The sequence below is a fragment of the Thalassophryne amazonica genome, chromosome 3 (genome assembly GCF_902500255.1).
Source record: "Thalassophryne amazonica chromosome 3, fThaAma1.1, whole genome shotgun sequence".
Taxonomy (NCBI): domain Eukaryota; kingdom Metazoa; phylum Chordata; class Actinopteri; order Batrachoidiformes; family Batrachoididae; genus Thalassophryne; species Thalassophryne amazonica.
Window position 1 is genome coordinate 147104921 of NC_047105.1, and position 18882 is coordinate 147123802.

The 18882-nt window shown below is 43.2% G+C and overlaps 1 protein-coding gene across 1 annotated transcript in view; it reads left to right on the forward strand.

Moving 5' to 3' along the window:
• LOC117507690 (calcium-dependent secretion activator 1-like) overlaps window positions 1-18882 on the forward strand; it is a 547099-nt gene that overhangs the window by 71826 nt on the left and 456391 nt on the right. The window contains 1 exon segment of the mRNA XM_034167504.1: window positions 12296-12376. Coding sequence (XP_034023395.1) covers window positions 12296-12376 — 81 coding nt within the window.

Genomic DNA, 18882 nt, shown 5'->3' on the forward strand with positions numbered 1-18882 from the left:
CTGTTCTCTGTCTGTCTGCTCTCTGTCTGTCTGTTTTCTGTCTGTTTATTCTCTGTCTGTCTGTTCTGTGGCTTTCTGCTCTCTGACTGTTTGTTCTCTGTCTGTTTTCTGTCTGTTTGTTCTCTGTCTGTTTCCTATCTGTCTGTTTCCTCTCTGTCTGTCAGCTCTCTGTCTGTTTGGCTCTGTCTGTTTGTTCTCTGTCAGCTCTGTCTGTCAACTCTCTGTCTGTTCTCTGTCTGTTTGTTCTCTGTCTGTCACCTCTTTCTGTCAGCTCTCTGTCTGTCTGTTCTCTGTCTGTTTGCACTCTGTCTTTCTGCCCTATGTCTGTTTGCTCTCTGTCTGTCTGCTGTCTGTCTGTTTGTTCTCTGTCTGTTTGTTCTCTGTCTGTTCTCTGTCTGTCAGCTCTTTGTCTGTTTATACTCTGTCTGTCTGCTCTCTGTCTGTTTGTTCTCTGTCTGTCCCCTCTCTGTCTCTCCGCTCTCTGTCTGTCTGCCCTATGTCTGTTTGTTCTCTGTCTGTTCTGTGTCTGTCTGCTCTCTGTTTGTTCTCTGTGTGTCAGCTCTTTGTCTGTCTATTCTCTGTCTGTTTGCTCTCTGTCTGTTTGTTCTCTGTCTGTTTGCTCTCTGTCTGTCTGCCCTATGTCTGTTTGCTCTCCGTCTGTTTGCTGTCTGTCTGTCTGTTCTCTGTCTGTTTGTTCTCTGTCTGTTCTCTGTCTGTCTGCTCTCTCTCTGTCTGTTTATTCTCTGTCTGTCTGTTCCCTGGCTGTCTGTTCTCTTACTGTCTGCTCTCTGTCTGTCTGCTGTCTGTCTGCTCTCTGTCCCTCTGCTCTCTGTCTGTCTGTTTTCTGTCTGTTTGTTCTCTGTCTGTTCTCTGTCTGTCTGCTCTCTGTCTGTTTGTTCTCTGTCTGTTCTCTGTCTGTCTGCTCTCTGTCTTTCTGCTCTCTGTCTGTCTGTTCTCTGGCTTTCTGCTCTCTGGCTGGCTGTTCTCTTTCTGTCTGTTCTCTGTCTGTCTGCCCTATGTCTGTTTGCTCTCTGTCTATCCGCTCCCTGTCTGTCTGCTGTCTGTCTTTCTGCTCTCTGTCTGTTTTCTGTCTGTTTATTCTCTGTCTGTCACCTCTCTCTGTCAGCTCTCTGTCTGTCTGTTCTCTGTCTGTTTGCACTCTGTCTTTCTGCCCTATGTCTGTTTGCTCTCTGTCTGTCTGTTTGTTCTCTGTCTGTTTGTTCTCTGTCTGTCTGCTGTCTGTCTGTTTGTTCTCTGTCTGTTCTCTGTCTGTCAGCTCTTTGTCTGTTTATACTCTGTCTGTCTGCTCTCTGTCTGTTTGTTCTCTGTCTGTCCCCTCTCTGTCTCTCCGCTCTCTGTCTGTCTGCCCTATATCTGTTTGTTCTCCGTCTGTTTGCTGTCTGTCTGCTCTCTGTCTGTTTGTTCTCTGTCTGTTCTGTGTCTGTCTGCTCTCTGTTTGTTCTCTGTCTGTTCTCTGTGTGTCAGCTCTTTGTCTGTCTGCCCTATGTCTGTTTGCTCTCCGTCTGTTTGCTGTCTGTCTGTCTGTTCTCTGTCTGTTTGTTCTCTGTCTGTTCTCTGTCTGTCTACTCTCTCTCTGTCTGTTTATTCTCTGTCTGTCTGTTCCCTGGCTGTCTGTTCTCTTACTGTCCGCTCTCTGTCTGTCTGCTGTCTGTCTGCTCTCTGTCCCTCTGCTCTCTGTCTGTCTGTTTTCTGTCTGTTTGTTCTGTGTCTGTTTTCTGTCTGTCAGCTCTTTGCCTGTTTGTTCTCTGTCTGTCCTCTCTCTGTCTCTCCGCTCTCTGTCTGTCTGCCCTATGTGTGTTTGCTCTCCATCTGTTTGCTGTCTGTCTGTCTGCTCTCTGTCTGTTTGTTCTCTGTCTGTTCTCTGTCTGTCTGCTCTCTGTCTTTCTGCTCTCTGTCTGTCTGTTTATTCTCTGTCTGTCTGTTCTCTGGCTTTCTGCTCTCTGGCTGTCTGTTCTTTCTGTCTGTTCTCTGTCTGTTTGCTCTCTGTCTGTCTGCCCTATGTCTGTTTGCTCCCTGTCTATCCGTCTGTCTGCTGTCTGTTTATTCTCTGTCTGTTCTCTGTCTGTTTGCTCTCTGTCTGTCTGCTGTCTGTCTGTTTGTTCTCTGTTTGTTCTGTCTGTTTGCTCTCTGTATGTTTGTTCTTTGTCTGTTCTCTGTCTGTCAGCTCTTTGTCTGTCTATTCTCTGTCTGTCTGCTCTCTGTCTGTTTGTTCTCTGTTTGTCCCCTCTCTGTCTGTCCTCTCTCTGTCTGTCTGCCCTATGTCTGTTTGCTGTCTGTCTGTCTGCTCTCTGTCTGTTCTCTGTCTGTCTGCTCTCTCTCTGTCTGTTTATTCTCTGTCTCTCTGTTCTCTGGCCTTCTGCTCTCTGTCTGTCTGTTCTCTTACTGTCTGCCCTCTGTCTGTCTGCTCTTTGTCTGTTTGCTCTCTTTCTGTTTGTTCTCTGTCTGTCTGCTCTCTGTTTGTCTGCTCTCTGTCTGTCTGTTCTCTGTCTGTTTGCTCTCTCTGTTTGCTCTCTGTCTGTTCTCTATGTTTGCTCTCTGTTCTCTGTGTGTCAGCTCTTTGTCTGTCTATTCTCTGTCTGTTTGCTCTCTGTCTGTTTGTTCTCTGTCTGTCTGCTCTCTGTTTGTCTGCTCTCTGTCTGTCTGTTCTCTGTCTGTCTGCTCTCTGTCTCTCTTCTCTGTCTGTTTGCTGGGTCTCTGTTTGCTCTCTGTCTGTCTCCTCTTTGTTTGTCTGCTCTCTGTCTGTCTGCTCTCTGTCTGTTTGCTCTCTGTCTGTTCTCTGTCTTTCTGTCTGCTGTCTGTCTGTCTGTCTGCTCTCTGTCTGTCTGCTCTCTGTCTGTCCGCTATCTGTCTGTCCGCTCTCTGTCTGTTTGCTCCCTGTCTGTCTGCTCTCTGTCTGTCTGCTCTCTGTCTGTTCGCTGTCTGTCTGTCTGCCCTATGTCTGTTTGCTCTGTGTCTGTCTGTCTGCTGTCTGTCTGCTCTCTGTCTGTCTGTTCTCTGTCTGTTTGCTCTCTCTGTGTTTGCTCTCTGTCTGTTCTCTGTTTGCTCTGTGTCTGTCTGTTCTCTGTCTGTCTGCTCTCTGTCTGCTCTCTGTTTGCTCTCTGTCTGTCTGCTCTCTGTCTGTATGCTCTCTGTCTCTCTGCTGTCTGTCTGTTTGCTCTGTCTGTTCTCTGTCTTTCTGTCTGCTGTCTGTCTGTCTGTCTGCTCTCTGTCTGTTCGCTATCTGTCTGTCCGCTCTCTTTTTTTTCCCGTCTGCATATATAGTAATGGTAAGTGCCACACTGGCAGAAACATTTATTTATATTATTACACATATATGCAATTTATTTTTGCAAGACAGAAGGTATGTAGTGCATGAGTGAATGTGGTGTGTGTGTGACCCCCATCCACCCTTCCTGATCAGCCTACAACATCGTACTCAAAGCCAACCGACAACTTCTGTCAGGAAGTGCCTACCACCAAAACAACACAAAGACAGACAAGAACGAGAGACAAGTGGTGAAGACAATAACTGTGACGTGAGACACCGAGGAGATGGGGCCCCAATCATACAGCATACCATGACAAACAACCACACATGAACAAACAGTGACAGCAACAGTCTGTTGTCTAATTATTGAGCATCCATACTCTAATCCAGAACACCGTAGTGTTAATCTTCTTAAGAGCACCGAAAAACTGAATTGTGGTGACGGCAACAAACATGCGACCATCCACACACAGAGACCCAGATCACAGCTAAATATCTGATCACTACTGTGGCTGGTGTGTTGGGCCAAGGCAAGAGTACAGAACCTTACCATAAGGCATGGACCACTCTGTCACGTCAGAAGCCACGCTGCCGGCCTCGAGCGACGACGGAAGTGGGTCCAGAACGCAGGGGGAGCATCCTGGACCCACTTCCAGAGCGACCCACCCCCTGCCCTTCCGCTACCCCTTTTCTCCTGGCGCCTCCCGGGGGGAAGGGCACGGGGGCCAGGAAAGGCAGGCAGCCCCCGTAGCCACCGGGCAGCACAGCAAACCAACAGGGGAGCGGCTGACGACGCCGGAACGCACCCACCCCCCCCCCCCCCCCCCCCCCACAGGGTCACAGGGAGCCGCTTTATACCCAAGTGAAGCACACAGGGCACCGTCATGGGCCTGTTTGCTCTCTGTCTGTCCATTCTCTGTCTGTCTGTTCTCTGTCTGTTTGCTCTCTGTGCGTTCTCTGTCTGTCTGCTCTCTGTCTCTCCGCTCTCTGTCTGTCTGTTCTCTGTCTGACTCCTCTCTGTCTGTTTGCTCTCTGTCTGTCTGTTCTCTGTCTGTCTGCTCTCTGTCTGTCCGTTCTCTGTCTGTCTGCTTTCTGTCTGACTCCTCTCTGTCTCTCCGCTCTCTGTCTCTCCGCCCTCTGTCTCTCCGCTCTCTGTCTCTCCGCTCTCTGTCTGTCTGCTCTCTGTTTGCTCTCTGTCTCTCCGCTCTCTGTCTGTCTGTTCTCTGTCTGTCTCCTCTCTGTCTGTTTGCTCTCTGTCTGTCCGTTCTCTGTCTCTCCGCTCTCTGTCTGTCCGTTGTCTGTCTCTCCGCTCTCTGTCTGTCTGCTCTCTGTCTGTTTGCTCTCTGTCTCTCCGCTCTGTCTGTCTGCTCTCTGTCTGTCTGCTCTCTGTCTGTCCGTTCTCTGTCTGTCTGTTCTCTGTCTATCTGCTCTCTGTTTGCTCTCTGTCTCTCCGCTCTCTGTCTGTTCTCTCTGTCTCCTCTCTGTCTGTCTGCTCTCTGTCTGTCTGCTCTCTGTCTGTTTGCTCTCTGTCTGTCCATTCTCTGTCTCTCTGCTCTCTGTCTCTCTGCTCTCTGTCTCTCCGCCCTCTGTCTCTCCACTCTCTGTCTGTCCGCTCTCTGTCTGTTTGCTCTCTGTCTGCCCGTTCTCTGTCTCTCCGCTCTCTGTCTGTTTGCTCTCTGTCTCTCCGCTCTCTGTCTGTCTGCTCTCTGTCTGTGCATCATTTTTGTCCCATAGACAGGGTTTGGACTTCACGTTCGGCTGCCACTTCAGTCAGAATCATGACACCATCTTTCTGACTTGTTCCATGTGTCGAAGGTCTTGAGTGAGTTTAACGTGAGAGGAAGTCCTCCACAGTGCCATTGTAACCTTTGACCCCATAAGCTTGCTGCTTTAAAGTGATGGTAATTGTTTTATAAAGAGAGTTAGCGTTTTGTCATGAGATCATCATGTCTTCTGTGGCCTCTTTGGATTTTCAAATATTCATGATGTTTCCCACATTGGTCACTTAATGGAACCATTTCCACAGGCGGCTGTTGTCAAGAGGGAACGGTTATTAGTCACCATAGCAACAGTTCTCTGATTTGCATATTAATGAGGTTACAGGGTCATATTTGGCTAAATCGTATTTTTTGCTTCATATCGGCTCAATATCCAGAGGTCGGCACACAAATTATTGACACCACCTAAAGGAACCTCAGGCACCAGAGGATGTGACTCTGTCGGACCTAACGATGAGGTCATGAGATTATCCAGACGGGGCGAGGTTCTTGGCAAAAGCAGGAAGAGATCAAAGACTGGTGAGGGGTGTGTGTGTGTGTGTGTGTGTGTGTGTGTGTGTGTGTGTGTGTGTGTGTGTGTGTGTGTGTGTGTGTGTGTGTGTGTGTGTGTGTGTGTGTGTGTGTGTGTGTGTGTCAGACATTACTGTTTAGAAGCCTACATGAAGGCCTGTTGTCATGACAACTGCCTGAGACTCTGTCACAGGTGAAAGAGAACCTCCAAAGTTGACTAAATCTCATCTCCACTTAAAGTTCCCACAATATCAATTGAAAACCGATGGAATTATCTGTTTCATATATTTTATTTTGTATACATGGCGGATAAACAAGCATAAACATCAAGAAAATATTAGTATGCACCATTTAAATTTTGTATAGCAAGAACAATAACAAACATGCTGTAAATCCAGAAGTATGAGTATGCCTATGCCCAAACAGTGCAGTCAAGGTCAAACAAACATTTCTGCAGTGTCTTACAATTAAAGAGCACAGGCACAGGAATTCACCAAACCTGATAGCAATAATAAAACAGACTTGCAAGAAAGTTAAAAAAGGGAACGAAAAGAGAAAAAAGGTAAGATAGAAAGAAAAAATAGATAAAGGGGGTAAAAGCAGCTAAGTATTTTCAAAGACATCAATGAATGATTGCCATTTATTGTAGAACTTGCATAGGTTGCCTTGCCTAGAGTACCAGATTTTTTTCAACCTTTAAAAAGGACATGACATCATTTATCCAGAGAGTTTGGGATGGGGCATTTGGTGATTTCCAATGCAGGAGAAGATGGCATCTCACCATCAGAGAGGTGAAGGCCGGGATCTCCAGGATCTCCAGCTACACTGATGAAAAAACGGGTGTATTCCTTGGGTAGCCCAAAGATGGCTACATACGGAGAGATCACGGTGGTTTTATCAAGGACCTTGGACAGCACATCAAAATAAGACTGCCAAATATTGTTAAGGCTTGAACAGAAGAAGAACATGTGTGAGAGATTACACAGGCCGCAGGAGCACCTATCACAGACGTCAGCAGTATTTGGAGAAAATTGTGAAAGTTGGGTTTTAGAGTAATGACATCTGAACACCACTTTTTTTTTACTTTTTATATTATATTGGCACTGACTGAGCTTCAGTCTCACTGTACTTTTGAATAAGTGACAATAAAAGGCATTCATTCATTCATTAAACTGAATCAGTGTCAAGCGAGCACAGTTGGAGGTCTTATGAACAGCACTCAGTACCTTTTTCCACCTGTGTTCATCAAAGGTCAGAGATCACTCTTGCTCCCAAGTCACTTTGGTTTTGGTGGTTAAATAACCATCATAAGACTGAATCGTACTGTAAACTTTTGAAATTAAAGACTTTTGCAAATGGTTCAGTTGCAGCAGTCCTTCCCATATCTGTTCAGGTGGAATACGAAGAAAGTTAGGAAATACAGATTTTACACTATTTCTCACCTGAAAATACCTAAATAGATGAGAGGGTGGGAGGGAGAACGTATTAGCTTCTCTGTAAATTACCAGAAAACCCCATCCTCATAAAAGTCCCAAAAGCACTTCAGTCCTTTATTGTGCCATGTCGTAAAAATGGAATCTGTAAGGGCAGGTTTAAATATATGATTTCTCAACAGTGGAGTTGGTATTTAATGATCAACAAATTTAAAATGCCTTCTGAAGTGAGTCCATATCTTTAGTGTGGAAATGACCACCGGGTTGCTCGTAAGGCCAGAGGGCCTGACAGAGACTGAGCCAGTCAATAGGACAGCAAGGGAAGACGAGGGACAGGACTGTGACTCTAACAAACACCAAGGTGCATCAACTGAGTTTAGCCAAAATCCAGTTTTAACTATATTCACAGCCCAGTAATAAAATTTGAAGTTTGGCAATGAGAGGCCCCTACAGCTCTGAAGTAGTCTCAGTCTAATTCTGGGTGTTTTACCATTCCGTAAAAAATTAGATATAAGTGAATCAATAGTTCTGAAAAAGCTTTTGGGTATAAATATAGGCAAATACTGAAATAAAAACAAAAACTTTGGAAGGACATTCATTTTCACCACGTTAACCCTTCCAACCAAGGAGAGTGTGAGGGAACCCCATCGCTGAAAATCATCTATAATATCAGTTAACTGGGGAGAAAAATTAGCAGAATAGAGAGACTTGTAAGACCTGACAACACTAACGCCCAGATATTTAAATCCTGAATGGCTTAGTTTAAGGGGGACATTCGTTTGAGAAAGCTGCATAGCTTGAACATTGACCGGATAGCATTCACTTTTCAAAACATTGACTTTATACCCCGAAAATTAACCAAATCTATGGAAGAGGGACAGAATAGCGGGGCAGGCCTTAACAGGATCTGTGACATATAACAACAGGTCATCGGCATATAGCGAGAGTTTACATTCGATATTTGATCGTATAATACCACTCAACAATTTTGAAGACTTAATGTAAATGGAAAGGGGTTCTATTGCTCAAGTGAAAAGGAGGGCTGTTTGCATTCCTGGATTTTGGAGGCATATCGACGCTTTCGAAAGCCCAAATAAACGTATACCATCAAAATATGCTCACACAACACCGATAGAACCACCCTGAAGTACTTTTTAAAAATAGTTAGGCAGGAGCCCCCAGAGACACGTCTTACTCCATTGGCCTCAACCCGAAAACCAATGGAATCATCAGCAGCATCAAAGGAAAACTGATGTCATGCTAATTGTTACTCTAACTTTGTTACATTGATAAATTTCCATTATTTCACTGACAGACATTCAACCAAATATGAGGTGTTCTGTTTGTGGAACTGGTATAGGCAAAGACCCCATACAGAGAGAAATGGGGGGTTTTCTGGTCCATCCCACTAGAGTCCAAGACAGCAGATGAAAAATGAATATGGAATGAGAGAAAAGGTCACATGGAATCAAAAACACAGTGGTAAGAATGCCAGAGAGCAGGGTGGCACCTAATACAATCTGGCAACAAGACATTGTAATGGTGGTTATAAAGAATACCAAATAAATAAACTCTGAAGTGCAAGCAAACTCCAACACAGACACCAAAAACTGGATGTTAAATTAACCCAAATGAACACAGGAAAATAACTGGAAATATAACACTGTGAAATAATCACATGCAATAATATGTCCACAAATCACGTGCAGTAACAACTAGTTTACAAATCCCTGCACTAATGTCACCTTACCACATCTAAACTCCATTTCACATATTGTAAAGAAGATGCTCCTATCTGCACATGTACATGCGCACCCACGTACATACTTATATACTGTATATGTGTGTATGTATGTATGTTTGTATATATATATATATACTGTATATGTGTGTATGTATGTTTGTATATATATATATATATATATATATATACACATATGCACGTGTGTGTGTGTGTGTGTATATATAGTATATATACATACTTATTCTATTTCTACCTCATTTCTTATGTCTTGTACTGTTACAAGTATTATTATTATTGCTTATCCTTGCACACGCTGTTTGATGAACATTTTCCTCTATTTGCACCCACCTTGTGTGTGTGTTTGTTTTTTTTTAAGAGCTGATGTAACGTGAATTTCTCCTCTGTGAGATCAATAAAGTTTATCTTTATCTTTAATATTTGGCCAGATCAGCAAAACAGAACTAGTTTTTAATCTGTTTGTTTTGGTGTTGTATGGGGGAATGTGTTTGTGTATCCAAAGTTTAAGATATGTATGTTAACAGCAAATACTGTATGTATCCATGACAAATAAAGTTTATCTTCTCAAATAACCAAAACATGACCCAGGACAATACCCGTCTCTATGGAACATCACTGCATGTCCCAGCAATGCCAGTGGGGTCATGGTTGTGCTGGAAGCAGAGGTCGCAGGCTACTGGAGCTCACTGTCTCAATCAATCACACAACAATGGGCCAATGGGCAGTTGACATGGGGAAGGGCTAGCGCTTTGCTTTGGGTTTGTAGTGGCACATCCAAACACACTCACCCACTTGATTAAAAAGAAGCTAGTGTTGCTTGGCCCTTGGACCTTCTCCAGGTCAGGCAATGGCCTTTTGCTTACACAGTCACAGAGGGACCCAGACCCTCTTCTTCCTGTTTTGGTCACCACAAACCCAGTAGAAAGCGATTATCCCAGTAGACAACACAGGTAGTGCATTCTGAGTGTGTTCTATCCAAACAGAGTTACCAGCTCACGACGAGGACTGCTGAGAAACCAAGCTACAGAGAAGTGATTCCAGCCCCATGTTGTAGCCCTCAGTTTGGCCGTGAGCCTGAGGGTGATAACCCCGGGACAGACTCACGATGGCGCAGGTTAACCTGCAGAAGTCATGGTAGCATTCTGACCTAAAGTGAAGGTCCTGATCAGAGACTGTCAGAAAGACAACTGTGCACATGAGAAACATGCTGGACCATAATCCCGACTGCCTCCTGAGCTGCTTGTTTAAGTCCGTGCATGAACCAGGAACCCTAGTGAGGCCTGGGCCCAGTTTCATAATGCAGTCTAATCTTGTTTACTCAAATAAACTCACTTAGTTGAGTCATTTTTTGACATTTGTTGTTGCACAAAGCGCTTAGTTGGCTAAAGTTTTGCGTTAGCCGACTAAAGTTTTTAGCCTGGTATAGAGGAGGCTAATCTTATTTTAGAAGGAGAGAGCATATTTCACCCATATTGGCTTCTCTTCATTGGCTTCCTGTTAATTCTAGAATAGAATTTAAACTTCTTCTTCTTACTTATAAGGTTTTGAATAATCAGGTCCCATCTTATCTTAGGGACCTCATAGTACCATATCACCCCAATAGAGTGCTTCGCTCTCAGACTGCAGGCTTACTTGTAGTTCCTAGGGCTTGTAAGAGTAGAATGGGAGGCAGAGCCTTCAGCTTTCAGGCTCCTCTCCTGTGGAACCAGCTCCCAATTCAGATCAGGGAGACAGACACCCTCTCTACTTTTAAGATTAGGCTTAAAACTTTCCTTTTTGCTAAAGCTTATAGTTAGGGCTGGATCAGATGACCCTGAACCATCCCTTAGTTATGCTGCTATAGACGTAGACTGCTGGGGGGTTCCCATGATGCACTGAGTGTTTCTTTCTCTTTTTGCTCTGTATGCACCACTCTGCATTTAATCATTAGTGATTGATCTCTGCTCCCCTCCACAGCATGTCTTTTTCCTGGTTCTCTCCCTCAGCCCCAACCAGTCCCAGCAGAAGACTGCCCCTCCCTGAGCCTGGTTCTGCTGGAGGTTTCTTCCTGTTAAAAGGGAGTTTTTCCTTCCCACTGTCGCCAAGTGCTTGCTCACAGGGGGTCGTTTTGACCGTTGGGGTTTTTCCGTAATTATTGTATGGCTTTGCCTTACAATATAAAGCGCCTTGGGGCAACTGTTTGTTGTGATTTAGCGCTATATAAATAAAATTGATTTGATTTGATTTAGTCAACAAATCTTCAGTGTCTTTCCTCAATAAACGGCAGTGACGGTGGGGTGCTCTTGAGTGCTCCATCAAGTGGTGGAGCACTCAAGAGCACCCCTCCAAAAGGAGAGTTTCACGGCTTTTGGCCGTGGTTGTAACAGATAACTGTCAGCATAGAAGAATAAGCTGAAGAGTGAAACTGCCAGGCTAAGAGAGCTAACCACATCATTCTGCAGTTTGTATTTGTCCGTACATGTTAATAAAGCTTCATAAAGCCAGTTAATGAAACAAGGCCGGATAGTTCATGACAACGACCAACCCGGAAGTAAACAAAACTGTCACACATTGGAGGCGTTTCTTGGCGACGGCACTCACGAGGTCATTATGGCTGTGAAAGTCATTGAATAATGTAAAACAACTATTCTACGGAGATGAGATAGATAATCTTGGGTGACTAACTGTAGTTGACTAAGGAAGTTTAATCGACTAAAATATTAGAAGGCTTTCTGAAACCGGCCCAGGTGGGCCGACTCCCAGCCGCAGCAGTCCCATCTGAGCAGCAAACGTCATATAAACAGCACGATGTCTGGTTGACCAACTGACAGTAGCACCTGATGATCACTCAGTGTGGGTCATGTAACCAGGGCAAAGAGATCAATGCCAACACCGTCATTCACCAACATCAAAGGAAAACTGATGTCACGCTTGACTCCATGAGTCAAAGGTAAACATTTGACATGAAATTGTTAGAGATCAGAGTGGAACCTAATACAATCTGGCAACAGGGAAATGTTCTAACAGCAGTTACAAACGATGACAAAGAACAGAATTATACCTGGAAATGTGGGGACACGTAAACATGGAAGTCAAAGCCTGGATGTTAAACAGACCCAAACCACCACAGAGAAAACGTCACAATAAAAGCACAAATAATAAGCACCATGGGGTGGTGGCCAAGTGGAGGGGTGGTGGCCAAGTGGTTAATGCGCTTGGTTTCAGTTCAGAAGGTTCCGGGTTCAAATCCCACCCCTACCACATTTCTCCATGTAATGTGGAGTTGCGTCAGGAAGGGCATCCGGTGTTAAACTTGTGCCAATTCAACATGCAGATCCACCTTGGATTTGCTGTGGCGACCCCAAGTGCAAACAAGGGAGCAGCCAAAGGGACTTACTATGAGAGGAAATACTGAATGACATGGAGTGATTTTAGTTTTTCTGAAACAGAAAACTAGAACCAACCACTTGTGTGCTCACAGATCTTCCAGCCAGTATGTTTGATGAACACCTCCTGGTGAAGTGTTTCCCACCTCCACTAACCGACGCGTCTCTCTGTGTTTTAGCTGGACAACCCCGACGAGCAGGCGGCGCAGATCAGGAGAGAGCTGGATGGACGACTGCAAATGGCCGAACAGATTGCTCGGGTAAAGTGTAATGGGTGAATTCATGAGTGGGTGAATCATGGTTTGAAGGATTAAGGACTTTAACTTCCACTTGACACAAATCAGTGCCAGTTAAGTTTTATTGCTCATGTCCAACTTACACATTTGCTATTTACACATCAGGTGAATACGTCCATCTGCCCCCCCCCCCCGTGTGTTGATCTTAAAATAAGGTGTGGTCAGGCGCCATGTTGGGACGTTGCTATTGTGAGGCACAAGGCATCGATTGTGTAGCAGACAAACAGAATATCTGGTCTAAACCTGAACTGAGCTTATTCGGACATGTTTACTGCGTGTGCACACACAGGCATGTGTATCATGCTAACCAGAAATGGAATTCAAAGCAAAACATATAGCTGCAAGCGGCCATTGATGGGGTCCAAACCCTGGTCCCTCAATTCAACCCACAAATAAAGCTCCGCTCCCTGTCCCTTGCTTGTCTTTGCTACGAGACATTGTCATAAATGTCTCCAACAGTTGGTGTTGTAGCGTTACAGTGCCCCCATGGGGAAAAACCTTCAAAATTCTTTTCAGTATCTTTTTTTGGATTCGTTAAGACATCATGATAAATTATTGAAGCAATAACGGAAAACAAACCCAACAACTTATCATAAAATTCAAAATGACCAACCATTTTCAAGGCTGAGGTGAATTTTTAATTTTTAATTGTGGCCTCCAGTTTCAAAAGTTTCAGAAGCGGTGAAGGTATCAGCTGTTAGAAATGTCCATAGTAAACATGTGCAACAATGCAACAACCAGCTGTAGCAACACAAGAAGAAATATGAAAAATCCACCATAGAACTTTTGTGTGGCTCATTTCAAACATTTTATTTTGGGATGACTGAGCAAAGATTGTAGGAGGAGAAGCAAAATCACAGATTTCTAAAAAATCAAAATGGCTGAAAAATTTTCTTATGGTACAGATTTGAGTGTCCAGTGTCATTAGATGCAGAACCATCAAGGGAATCCAGATACCATAGAATTTAGATTTTATTTTGCTCAGTGTTTGTGAAGTTATTGCCAAAAATGTACTTTGGTGATTCCTGGGTGGTTTTACTGCCCCCATCTGGTCATTTCAGGTATCGGTTTTTTCAGAGCCTTATATTGATCTTATCCAATAATTACGATTTCAAAAGAGCAATTCCTTCATGAGGTACAACAGATTTAGTAACAGAAGACACCCCCACTCAGATTTACTCACAAATTGTTGCAAAATGGTAAAAAAGCTGTAAAATCCATGACACACAAGCCTTTTTTGTGTGTCTCAGTTCAAACATTGTACATCCCACATTTTGTGATGATTGGGCAAAAATTGTAGGAGGAGACGCAAAAAAGCACTTTTACAAACAATTCAAAATGTCTGAAAATATTCCAGACATAAGTGGGCGTGGCCAGTGTTGTTAACTGCAGGGCACTCAAAAGAATGTAGATGTCAAAAAAAAACTTTGATTCTATGTGTTACTGTTCAGGAGTAATTAGCTAAAAAGTAAATGTGGTTAGTATAGCACCACCATGTGGTTTCTCAGTGTAATTTTTTATTTTCTGGTGGGTGCCTTGGGGAAGCGACACAAGTTTCTTTGCTGTCACTTTTTTGGTCTCTGAGCAAAAAACTGTATCAGTAAAGAGTATAAAAATCTCCAGGTGGCTGCAAAGCCGCACAGTGAATGTGGGCGGGGCCAACATGGCAACATGAACCTGAACAAAAGGAAAAACAGCCGCCATTCAACCATGTAGGGTTCAGTCCTTCTTGCCAAAAGTCTATCGCAGTGGTTGGAGCGCCCCCATCAGGTCATTTAAGGTATCTGTTTTTGAAGAAGGCCAAAGTGATACATGACTTAAAAAGAATAACTGCTTCATGAGCTGGACCACACGTGTTGAATTAGGCCACACCCACTCAAATCTGGCAGGTAACAGCAGCAAAACAGAAAGAACAAAAAGAAAAAGCAATCAATTCTGTGCAGCTCGGTCCAAGCGTGCTATGTGGCAAATTTTATGAACTAAAATTGAAGGAAGAACACAAGGGGGCAGCAAACCGATGCATCTGCAAGTCACAGAAGGAAATCAAGACACATCATAAATATACCTTTGTAAGGAATGAAAAAGCAAATATGACATGATAACAGAAAAGCTCTCTCAACAAACAAAAGACATAACCACGGGGGGGAGGCAAAGACACTGCAGAACCAAAAACACAGAGCTGACCAGAGTACCATACCATATGTATACTATACGGTGGTCCATAAATACATTTTTTTTTAAATTTCAAGTCTCACCCTCTAAATTTATTGTACCTAACATAAAAACACATCATGTACAATTTCATAAAAATGTAATAATATTTACTGGTAGCACACAGCCCTTAAATATTTTGCTTGCAATAACTGTCATATACAGTAGTGTTCAGAATAATAGTAGTGTTATGTGACTAAAAAGATTAATCCAGCTTTTGAGTATATTTCTTATTGTCACATGGGAAACAAGGTACCAGTAGATTCAGTAGATTCTCACAAATACAACAAGACCAAGCATTCATGATATGCACACTCTTAAGGCTATGAAATTGGGCTATTAGTAAAAAAAAGTAGAAAAGGGGGTGTTCACAATAATAGTAGTGTGGCATTCAGTCAGTGAGTTTGTCAATTTTGTGGAACAAACAGGTGTGAATCAGGTGTCCCCTGTTTAAGGATGAAACCAGCACCTGTTGAACATGCTTTTCTCTTTGAAAGCCTGAGGAAAATGGGACGTTCAAGACATTGTTCAGAAGAACAGCGTAGTTTGATTAAAAAGTTTATTGGAGAGGGGAAAAGCTGTTCATCTACAATGATCTCCAATGCTTTAAAATGGACAAAAAAAAACCAGAGACACATGGAAGAAAATGGAAAACAACCATCAAAATGGATAGAATAATAACTAGAATGGCAAAGGCTCACCCATTGATCAGCTCCAGGATGATCAAAGACAGTCTGGAGTTACCTGTAAGTGCTGTGACAATTAGAAGACGCCTGTGTGAAGCTAATTTATTTGCAAGAATCCCCCGCAAAGTCCCTCTTTTAAATAAAAGACATGTGCAGAAGAGGTTACAATTTGCCAAAGAACACATCAATCAATCAATCAATCAATCAATCAATTTTTTTATATAGCGCCAAATCACAACAAACAGTTGCCCCAAGGCGCTTTATATTGTAAGGCAAGGCCATACAATAATTATGTAAAACCCCAACGGTCAAAACGACCCCCTGTGAGCAAGCACTTGGCTACAGTGGGAAGGAAAAACTCCCTTTTAACAGGAAGAAACCTCCAGCAGAACCAGGCTCAGGGAGGGGCAGTCTTCTGCTGGGACTGGTTGGGGCTGAGGGAGAGAACCAAGAAAAAGACATGCTGTGGAGGGGAGCAGAGATCGATCACTAATGATTAAATGCAGAGTGGTGCATACAGAGCAAAAAGAGAAAGAAACAGTGCATCATGGGAACCCCCCAGCAGTCTACGTCTATAGCAGCATAACTAAGGGATGGTCCAGCCCTAACTATAAGCTTTAGCAAAAAGGAAAGTTTTAAGCCTAATCTTAAAAGTAGAGAGGGTGTCGATCTCCCTGATCTGAATTGGGAGCTGGTTCCACAGGAGAGGAGCCTGAAAGCTGAAGGCTCTGCCTCCCATTCTACTCTTACAAACCCTAGGAACTACAAGTAAGCCTGCAGTCTGAGAGCGAAGCGCTCTATTGGGGCGATATGGCACCACGAGGTCCCCAAGATAAGATGGGACCTGATTATTCAAAACCTTATAAGTAAGAAGAAGAATTTTAAATTCTATTCTAGAATTAACAGGAAGCCAATGAAGAGAGGCCAATATGGGTGAGATATGCTCTCTCCTTCTAGTCCCCGTCAGTACTCTAGCTGCAGCATTTTGAATTAACTGAAGGCTTTTTAGGGAACTTTTAGGACAACCTGATAATAATGAATTACAATAGTCCAGCCTAGAGGAAATAAATGCATGAATTAGTTTTTCAGCATCACTCTGAGACAAGACCTTTCTGATTTTAGAGATATTGCGTAAATGCAAAAAAGCAGTCCTACATATTTGTTTAATATGCGCTTTGAATGACATATCCTGATCAAAAATGACTCCAAGATTTCTCACAGTATTACTAGAGGTCAGGGTAATGCCATCCAGAGTAAGGATCTGGTTAGACACCATGTTTCTAAGATTTGTGGGGCCAAGTACAATAACTTCAGTTTTATCTGAGTTTAAAAGCAGGAAATTAGAGGTCATCCATGTCTTTATGTCTGTAAGACAATCCTGCAGTTTAGCTAATTGGTGTGTGTCCTCTGGCTTCATGGATAGATAAAGCTGGGTATCATCTGCGTAACAATGAAAATTTAAGCAATGCCGTCTAATAATACTGCCTAAGGGAAGCATGTATAACGTAAATAAAATTGGTCCTAGCACAGAACCTTGTGGAACTCCATAATTAACTTTAGTCTGTGAAGAAGATTCCCCATTTACATGAACAAATTGTAATCTATTAGACAAATATGATTCAAACCACCGCAGCGCAGTGCCTTTAATACCTATGGCATGCTCTAATCTCTGTAATAAAATTTTATGGTCAACAGTATCAAAAGCAGCACTGAGGTCTAACAGAACAAGCACAGAGATGAGTCCACTATCCGAGGCCATAAGAAGATCATTTGTAACCTTCACTAATGCTGTTTCTGTACTATGATGAATTCTAAAACCTGACTGAAACTCTTCAAATAGACCATTCCTCTGCAGATGATCAGTTAGCTGGCCTATAATTAGCTAAGATAGCTGGGTCAAGTGATGGCTTTTTAAGTAATGGTTTAATTACTGCCACCTTAAAAGCCTGTGGTACATAGCCAACTAACAAAGATAGATTGATCATATTTAAGATCGAAGCATTAAATAATGGTAGGGCTTCCTTGAGCAGCCTGGTAGGAATGGGGTCTAATAAACATCAACTGGCCTAAAGAGAAATGGAGGAATATTTTGTGGACTGATGAGAGTAAAATTGTTGTTTTTGGGTCCAAGGGCCACAGACAGTTTGTGAGACGACCCCCAAACTCTGAATTCAAGCCACAGTTCACAGTGAAGACAGTGAAGCATGGTGGTGCAAGCATCATGATATGGGCATGTTTCTCCTACTATGGTGTTGGGCCTATATATCACATACCAGGTATCATGGATCAGTTTGTATATGTCAAAATACTTGAAGAGGTCATGTTGCCTTATGCTGAAGAGGACATGCCCTTGAAATAGGTGTTTCAACAAGACAATGACCCCAAGCACACTAGTAAACCAGCAAAATCTTGGTTCCAAACCAACAGAATTAATGCCTCGCAGATGTGAAGAAATCATGAAAAACTGTGGTTATACAACTAAATACTAGTTTAGTGATTCACAGGATTGATAAAAAAAGCAGTTTGAACATAATAGTTTTGAGTTTGTAGTGTCAACAGCAGATGCTACTATTATTGTGAACACCCCCTTTTCTACTTTTTTTTTTACTAATAGCCCAATTTCATAGCCTTAAGAGTGTGTATATCATGAATGCTTGGTCTGGGTCTGTCAGTCTGGGTTTAGATCGCGACACAGCACTGAGTCAGCACTTTTAAAAGTTCATAATGATATTACTCTGTCGGTGGATGCAGGGAATCCTGCTGTGCTGGTTCTTTTGGACCTCACAGCAGCCTTTGATACTGTGGATCACACAGTACTTGTTTCCCGGTTGGAACATTTTATTGGCATTCATGGTACTGCACTTGAGTGGTTTAGATCATATTTGGCTGAAAGGAGCTTTTCTGTCATGATTGGGAACCTTTCCTCATCAACTGCTCCTCTGTGCTGTGGAGTGCCGCAGGGATCTGTCCTTGGGCCGATTCTATTTTCTTTGTACATTCTGCCATTGGGGTCAATTATAACCCAGCACAATTTGTCCTTTCATTGTTATGCAGATGATCTGCAAATCTATCTGCCTGTGAGGACTAATGGGAGTGATGCTTTGTCATTATTATTTAATTGTATTCGTGATGTAAAGCAGTGGCTGTCCCGAAACTTCCTTTACCTGAATGATGGTAAAACTGAGATCATGGTGTTTGAGCGCACTGGCATACCAAATGTGGTAACACCAAATTTTGGTGCTTTGGCTAACTATGTAAAACCAGCTGTCAAGAATTTGGGAGTGATATTTGACAGCTGTTTGAGGTTCGATCAACAGATAAATTCTGTTGTCAAAGCTAGTTTTTTCCAACTTCGCCTCTTGGCTAAAATAAAGCACTTTCTCAGTAGACGTGATCTTGAGACGGCCATTCATGCTTTCATCAGCTCCAGACTTGATTATTGTAATGCACTTTATTCGGGCATTAATCAGTCATCTCTTGTGCGTCTCCAGTTGGTGCAGAATGCTGCTGCTCGTCTTTTGACAAACACTTCTAGACGTGAGCATATTGCGCCCATCCTATACTCACTCCACT